At 37.4% G+C, this 8,933-nt stretch overlaps 1 protein-coding gene across 8 annotated transcripts in view; it reads right to left on the bottom strand.

Annotated features, from left to right (window-relative positions):
- znf1067 (zinc finger protein 1067) overlaps window positions 1–8,632 on the bottom strand; it is a 9,980-nt gene extending 1,348 nt beyond the window's left edge. The window contains exons 1-4 of one of the 8 annotated variants that reach the window (XR_015483262.2): window positions 8,524–8,632; window positions 7,991–8,149; window positions 180–2,413; window positions 1–3 (exon numbers count right to left, since the gene is read on the bottom strand). The exon at window positions 1–3 is cut by the window's left edge and continues 1,348 nt beyond it. Coding sequence is in view for 2 of the 8 variants with exons in the window: in XM_087248327.2 (XP_087104453.1) it covers window positions 1,251–2,413; window positions 7,991–8,075 (1,248 nt within the window). In the remaining 6 variants the exon portion in view is untranslated. Of the gene's footprint in view, window positions 2,414–7,990; window positions 8,150–8,523 lie in introns of all 8 variants that reach the window. The other 7 variants (XR_015483260.2, XR_015483259.2, XR_015483263.2 and 4 more) reach the window with 7 other exon arrangements.
- Between the last annotated feature and the right edge of the window lie 301 nt (window positions 8,633–8,933).

Genomic DNA, 8,933 nt, shown 5'->3' with positions numbered 1-8,933 from the left:
GCCCTGCACAGTTTAGTTCCAACCCCGCTCCAACACACTTACCTGTGGGATTCATACAAGCCAGATGGACTCAACTAGTTTGATCAGGTGTGTTTAATTAGGGTTGGAACTAAACTGTGCAGGGCTGCGGCCCTCCAGGAATTGAGTTTGACATTCCTGCTGTGGGCCATTTGGTTCACACCCTCTCAGATACTGATGCTTGTTTGCATATGAAACAAGCTCATAAGATCCTTGAGTCCTGGGCTCCCTCCTGTAAGCAGGGCGAGAGTGGAGTTTGAGCTCAGGTACATCTCGATGAACTCCCTCGACTTGTTTCTGTTCTAATGACAGATATAGGGAAAGCTTAAGGGAGTTATAAGGCTTACTAATAGCTTGACTATGGTGCCAATTTAGAATGTTCAACTTACTTGGGTTGCATGTTTTTGGACAGTGGGAGGAAACCAAGGAACCCAGGGGAAACCTACGCGAGCATGGGGAGAATGAGCAAACTCCGCACAAATGTCAACCGCTTCAGTAAGGATTTTAACCAAGGACTATAGAATACACAAGATATGTCACTCGTATACTTTTGAATGGGAAAAAGTGTAACTGTCAAATTGGCGAATGAAGCCTCGCCTTCTAGTACAGGAGCCAATCAGCGATCGCTATATGACGAATAAAGCGATCACTATAGTATGCTGATTCTCCGGGGGAGGGAATCAGCCCAGACCAGAGTTTCTGTGTAATACAAACATTTAGAAATTAATCTGAATAGACAGTTGTTGTTTAATTTTATTAGTTATTTGTAATATTAAATAAAATTGTAAGCTTGGCAAGTAGTTTCGGAGAATTTGATGTTTCCCCATTCAAAGATATTCCCCAAGCCTACTGCCCGAGAGTCATTTCAAAGACGGCTGCCGAGTAAAATGACTTTCCTAACGGGACTTTGGTTTAACGTGTGACATTCTTGTTGTGAGGCAACAGTGCTAATCACTGGGCTGACGTGTCGCCAAATCTAGAAAGGAGGGGAAGTGGGGGTGGGAGGGGGGTTCTTCAAGATGAATAACTGAGGTAAGAAACTCTGGTTATTTATAGTGTGTCAGGATTCATCTGATTGGTGAATCATGTGTTAGCTAATGCAGGATCAGCCATGGACAATCATAAGCATATGATCCTCTCGAAAGTAGTTTATAAATAAACATGAATGAACAGCCAACCTACATTAAAAAGCTCCCGTTTTAAATATATACACATTATTGCGTGACAAGGCTTTAATTTTGAGGACTCTGATCTCTATTGTGACACTTCATATGAGTGCTGAGGCTTCTTTTATTTTTAAAGCCCTTTCCACACTCACTGCATCTAAAAGGATCCTCTCCTGAGTGAGTCTTCATGTGTCGCTTAATGGAGTCTTTGCGCGTGAGACCCTTTCCACACAGATCACATGTGAACACTATGGTTCCAGTGTGACCATTAATGTGGTTTGTGAGGCTAGCTTTGGTTGTGAAGTTCTTTCCACACTGAGAACATGCAAACGGCTTCTTTCCGGTGTGACTTTTCATGTGGTGTTTGAGTGTGCTTTTGCATGTGAAACATTTACCACACTTTGTGCATCTGTAAGGTTTGTCTTCAGTGTGAATCCTCATGTGGATTTCAAGGGCTTGTTTTCGAGAAAAAGTCTTCCCACACTGTTTGCAAGTAAAAATTCTCTCTCCAGTGTGTGTTCTCATGTGGGTTTCAAGGGTGCCATTTAGCTTGAAACTCTTTCCACACTGAATGCAAGAGTAAGGCCTCTCTCCAGTGTGAGTTCTCATGTGCATGGCAAAGTTACCTGATTGATAGAAGCTTTTTCCACATTGTTGGCATATGTACGGCCTCTCCCCAGTGTGAATTCTAACGTGCACTGCAAAGTTTCCTGCATGATAGAACCTTTTTCCACACTGTTTGCATGTGTACGGCCTCTCTCCAGTGTGAATTCTCATGTGGGTTGTAAACCCCTGTATATAACCAAAACTCTTTCCACACTGTTCGCAGGTGTAAGGTTTCTCCCTAGTGTGAACTCTCATGTGAACATCAAGGTTTGACTTTTGACTGAAACCCTTTCCGCATTGTTTACAGCTGAAAGGCCTCTCTCCAGTGTGAATTCTCATGTGTTTATTAAAGCCTTGTATTTTACCAAAACTCTTTCCACACTGTTTGCAGTTGTAAGGTTCCCCCCTAGTTTGAACTTCGACGTCAACATCAAGGTTTGACTTTTGACTTGAACTCTTTCTATTTTGTTTACTGCTGAAATTACATGCAGATTTGGATTTCCGAGGTCTTCCACGTGATGATGTCTTCTTATTCAGTGTGGGTTTTTCATCAGTCGTTATTTCTTGGGGTTTTTCTTCCATTTCATTCTGCTGATGAGCCTCTTCTTTCAGCACCATTAGGTCTTAAAAAAAAAAAAGTTAACTTTAGAATGAAGGCACAAAGCGACAAGCATGAAATGGATGATTCATCCAGATATTATTAAAATGACCATACTATTTACTCTCCATCATGTGATTTTAAAAATTTCCATTTTTCTGGAACAAAAAGTAAGCCAGCGTTTTATCAAAATATCTTCTTTTTGTGTTCAACAGAACGAGGAAACTCATAAAGATTTAAAACTAAATGACGAAGAGTAAATGGTATGCCTTTAAAGGGTTCCAATTATTAATCTTTTTTTTACAAGATGTAAAATAAGTCTTTGGTGTTCCCAGAATATGTCTGAGGTTTCAGCTCAAAATCAGATCCTTGCAGAATATTTAATTTTGGGGTCAGAGGAAAAACAAGCTCTTTTTGTGCCTGTGGCTTTAAATGCAAATGATTAAGTGTACTCGCTCTAGATTACAACTGTTGTGTTCCCTCGTGTATCTTCCACTAGATTTAAACATTTGTAACTTGCTTGGAAGACCCGATTGACACAAATCCTGCATGTTCATAGCAAATATGCATAATTCACGCTTTTATTAGTGAGTTTGTATTATTGTATATAAATTATGTAAATATTTTTTCATGTTGGTGGTTCATTCCACTGTGGTAAAACCCTGATAAATAAAGGGACTAAGCCAAAGAAAAATGAATGAATGAACTTATGCAAATGCTTAATGCCACGTTTGCTGTAAACTGGAGTGATGAGGAGATGGCGAGATGACATACTTTGCTGCTTGTTTTCATTCATTTGTACTATTGTCTTTGTTTTCTTGCCTTTGTGCATTTCCTAAGACTTAGCTGAATACATACGTGGTGACATTTATATACCCGACAAGATGCGGAAATACCATCTAAAAAGGTCACCTGCTATTTGTCCAATCACGGACAGTGACAACGGAAATATACAAATAATAATGTTAACCCAGGGTTTGTGAAAGTGAAACGTTTGTTAATGAACACCAGGGGCCTCATGTATCAACGCTGCGTACGCACAAAAACTTTGCGTACGCCAGGTTTCACGCTCAGAATCGCTCATGTTTTGATTTACTAACAATGAACTGAACGTGGGAATGTGCGCAGCTTCACGGCAGCTTTCTGGCAGGCGTACGCACATTTTTTGTGCGTGTCTGTTTTATTTCCATTGGCGACTCCTAGAGGCAGTTGTGTTAAATTCCTCTCTACAAAGTGTCTAAGCCTTACAATGGCAGCTGTATGAGACGGGTTCAGCAGGTATATAAGGTTTCCATACCTTACATTTGACCAGCTAAACATTAAAGCACAATTTGCAGCAGTCCCCTGTTTTCCCAATGTAATCTGAGCGATCTACCGCACGCACATTGCTATAAAGACACTATCTGAAGATGAATTTGCATGCGTGAATCAGAAACATTTCCATTCAATAAACGTGCAAATAAAATATGATGCTTATTGATATGAACTTATTGATGATTCCTACTTGTCTTTCTCGTGATAAATAGTTGGCAAAATCTGATATGTAGCGGGGGAAAAAACAAGAAAGGGTTCATCAGACGCTGGATTCGAGACGAGTTCATGCTCGAACGTATCAATTCATGATCACATGCGTCTTACGCGTAGCGCCACTGAGACTGTTAAGCGTCCTGCAACATTTTACAGATATAAACCACACTATTTCTTTTGTTAATGCACTCAGTGCGATGTTCAGACCCAACTGTGTTGACCGCATCAGCTAAACTCTCCCACTCTATTTTTTTCTTTTGTTGTTAATTCCGGAGAACAAACTTGCAAATAACACCGCTTTTCTCCGGTCTACCTCCGAAAGCAGCACCTCCAATTCACATTCTGTTCAAAGTTTCCCTTTTTGCTTGATTTTGCCATTGCTTTTTCGTTGGGTTTTTCCATTAGCATAGTCATTAGCATATTCATACGGGGGAGGAGGCAGGGAGGGGTTTTGTGCTCGTGCATGTTGCGCTCAGTTTCATGTTCATTCAGATGTACAAAAGAATATGCGTGAGATTCGGCGTACGCAGTGTTTCATACATCTGAATATTTTTCTGCGTACGCACATTTACAGCTTTGAGCGTACGCAATGTTTTAGTAAGATTTCCACGCAAGTCTTCGGACATGAGGCCCCATGTGTATATATAGCATGAGCAGTGTGGATCATGATTACAGATAACCCAGGATTCTGTTTATCCAGTGTTAGAATTACCTAAGGTTAACAATTTCAGTGTCAAAAGCTCTAAGAATACTCAGCATCAACTCTCAGAATAACCACAGTACAATGACAAACAGTGACATACATAAATTGTCAATCATGTCATAGCAGTGAACTAATCTCATATGCTATTGTTTTAGAACTTCCAATTATAGTGCCTATTGGAAAAATGATCGGGAATAATAAACGGCAGAAAAAAGACAAACTCAGAGGGGGACTGGCCATAGGAAGCACAGTCTTCTGGCCTGACACCGTGATTCTGGCCCGCTCAGCCCCCACTTTTCATAAACATTATGCTTCTCTCCCCATACTTAATCTAGTAATAAAAAAATGTATCCATAACAAAGTATAAAAGTACAATTATTAAGCACATTATAATTGTGGTTGTAAGTCAAGAATACAGCATATGTGCAGTTTTAAACTGTTTACTAACCCTTATTACAAAGAGTTAATGCTGTGTATTTATTATAAAGTGTTACTGAATTATCTGCTGTCTTAAACCCGACTCATGGGCGAGAATTGTTGTTACGAAGTCTTACCTGACACTTTATCCCTCCTTTCTGCTTTATAGCCATATTTAGTGAAAGTAACATCATCATCATTTTACATAAACTTTGCAAAACTCGCTGCATGGGGACACTTCTGCACAAAACGCTGTTAAATCGGTTTCATGGCAAATGAGCAGCGTGTATTTTATCAGCATGCATGCAAACAACCGGGATTCACACAGGAGCATGTGTGTGAAGTGCGCGGGAATGGTTTTCTGTATGCATGCATCAGTTTGCTTTCACCAGCGTTGTTTCGGTTGCACATAAAGAATAACAACCTTGCGCGTGGAAAAGATGCCAAATGTAAATGGCTCCTAACGTCTTTATTCTGGGATTGCCACTCAAAATTAATGCACTTGCATAAAGTAATCGTATCTCAATGCTTTTACTTGGGGACGTTTTTTTTTTTTTTTTATGCACCATCTTCCTGTGCTGCCCCCAGCAAAATGCCGCCCTGGGGTGCGTTTCTCAAAATAATCGTTAACCAACTAAGGTCGCAAGTTCCATAGTTACAAACATAGTTTGTTGTTTTGCTGTTTCCCAAATCCGTCACTAACGAACATTTGTAAACTGCATCGCAAACTTGTGCACTCGCAACGACACCTCTGGAGCTGTAGTTGGAAACATAGTTCCTGGCTATGTTCTATTCCAACTTATCCCCCCTATGCCCTATTCATTTAGAACATTCTAACATTCAATGTTAGAATGATTAAAAACAAAAAAAGCATTAAAGCCATCTCTCTTACGTGTAATTTGCTTTCAAACTATTTTTACGTTTGTTTTAGTGAACTTCATGTTTACAATTGTGCTCCCTTCGCAGTGCACTTTGAAAACATTGATGTCATTTTGAACACAGCCTCATGGCGAAAGCTATAGGTGACCTATTATTTAAAAGCGGAACTTATGTAACGTCTCCAAAGCTTGTGAAAACAAAAAGCATACATTATTAACTTATAGTGGGTTATTTATTAAGTAGCCTATCTGTACTGTATGATATGGGCCTGATGGTTAGAACTTTCTGCAGTGGTTTGCATGTGTCAAAAAAAAATTACAAATAAATAAACAATATCCTACTTAATACTCATCATCATCATTAATATTATTATTAAAGTATTTTTCCATTTCTAATAAATATTACATTTCATTTTATAATAATAGCCGGATTATTTATTTATATTATTTATACATTAGAATACGTGTTAGCTTTTGTAAGTGATTTTATGTTTTAGCATAGAATACGTAATGTTTAACTTCTCAATAATATTAGTAAAGCAAACATAGGCCCTATGTGTCATTTACATATTTCAGTTAATATAGAAAGCGAGTCTATGTTTTTATCAAATCTAATAATATTGAATTTTATTTTAAATGCGTGTATGTGTAAAACAATAGAATTTTTAAAATGAAATGATGGGATGGGATTCTTCTCTAAAGAAGTTGTTACTCCACCCCGTTAAGAGTATCATTACGGGCGTTTTACGTTATAACTAACGTGGTTCAAGCGATGGATCTGCGATAGAGAAACTACGCTTTTTGGGAAACACTTATCACTACATAGTTCTTTTCCCAAATAATGCATCGTACTATGATAGTTCATTATTGTTCCACTACAATGTTTGTTTTCTCACGTCGTTCCACAACATCATATAGTTTAGAATTCTGTACAATGTTTTATAATAATTAATTATTTTAGTGTCCATTTCATAGAGCATGTTTAAAATTGGGGGCGTTTTTTGACATACTTTAAACCAGGGTTTCTGCAGGTTTCACCAAGTTAAATGTGAGACTTTTATGACCATAATGGATGAAATTTTTGACTCATAAAGGGCTAAAGACTAAGGCATTTTTCAAATGGCCCAGATTTTGTATCTGTCCTATAAAAAAATATTATAATTTAATAATATAATATATTTTCCAGAAATGGGTTGGGAAGAGCATCCGCTGTGTAAAAACTTGCTGGATAAGTTGGCGGTTCAATCCGCTGTGGCGACCCCGGATTAATAAAGTGACTAAGCCGACAAGAAAATTAATGAATGAATATAATATAATATTTTCGGCTCAGTCCCTTTATTAATCTGGGGTCGCCACAGTGGAATGAACCGCCAACTTATCCAGCATTTGTTTTTTACGCAGCATATGTCCTACCAGCTGCAACCCATCATTGGGAAACACCATACACTCATTCACACACATACACCACAGACAATTTAGCCTAACCAATTCACCTGTACCACATGTATTTGGACTTTGGGGGGAAACCGGAGCACCCGGAGTAAACCCACTCAGATGCTAACTCAGATACTATATATGGGAACTAGTAACAACTACTAAAAACAAGTTTAAACCCGTAAAGAAGTTAATGAAAAAAAGGGAATTGTGATTAACGTGACATATGCAAATAGAAAGTACTAAGCCAACACTATAACTGTAATAGCAGATATTTTCTATGAGAATATTGTAGGTCAAATATCGTCAGCTCAATAACTTTTTAAATTTATTGTTTTTATTTACTTTATATAGCGCCAGTGCTCAAGGAGGCTTTAAAAACAGTAGGAGAAAAAGAAAAACAATAACCTTAAGAAGGGAGAGAAAATAGGAGACTAATAATACATAAAAAGTATGACAAAAGACCTGGGAACAAGTGAGAAGGAAACTTATTCCTGTCTTTCAATGAGTGCTTATGTGCATTTAGGAGAACTAGGCAGCACAACCAGGGCTGCAAGATGGATTTAATTTAGTGTTTTTATTATTAAAATATATCTGAATGAGCATCAAATGACTGAGTTTGTCTTTGAGAATGAAAACCAACCTGTCTGTTCCTGCAGATCTTCCTGTTTTACGGTGAATGTTTCTTCAATCTTCACATCTTCACTCTCCTCTTTAATAAATGCCATCTTTATAACAGTGTGGAGATCAGTCCCTTCAGCAGGAGTTTTTTTTTTTTTTCACAGCGTTTGGACACTTTATCCTGTTTAAAATAAAAACAATAAAAATGTTCTGTTTAAAATGAATAAAACAATGAACAGAAACAAAATGACTTCTCTTCAACAGTTTATATGAGAGTAATTAACAAAAAAAAACATAATAAATAAAAAATAAGCTAAAAGTGTAAGTCTGAGCAAAAAACAACTGCCACAAATGACCTGATTAAAACTAGTACTCCTTTTCTTGTATTGATGTATACCTAAAATGAAATTACATTGGGCTATTTAATAAACTAAACGTTCATTAAAACACTTATTTCACACGTTTTTGTTGTTCAAACAATAGCCCTCATTACTAACAATAAAATAGGATTAACGTTGTATAAAGGGTTAAAATTATACCGTAAACAGCACGTACATTAGGAATGAAAAACTGAAACTTTAATCAATCGGTTTATATCTTTGTAAAAGTTTTAAAACAAACCTTTCTCCAGTTGACTCACAGCGCGGAAGCGGCGCAGCCTTGTGACGTCACATGCTACGCCAAAATAAAAGTCTTTTTTTGTTTAGTTTTTTTTTTTGCCACTTATTGTTGCAGTCATGACATGATAAATTTGTCCCTTGTTTTCCCTCTCCCCTTGCTCTCTCTCACATACACAGACATTCTGTATTTGAAGTTGATCAAAACTTTTAATCCAAACATTTTAACACAATTTTGAAAACCTTTAAATCCAAGTCTAATTCAACTTTAAGCCTTTACACTTTATGCTGTTTAGATGTTTTTATAAAATCATGTATTTAATTATTTATTTATTTATCATTTTTTAT

This window comes from Danio rerio, chromosome 4 (genome assembly GCF_052040795.2).
Source record: "Danio rerio strain M-AB ecotype USA chromosome 4, GRCz13ab, whole genome shotgun sequence".
NCBI classification, from domain to species: Eukaryota; Metazoa; Chordata; class Actinopteri; order Cypriniformes; family Danionidae; genus Danio; species Danio rerio.
This window is presented reverse-complemented; position numbering and strand designations above follow the sequence as displayed.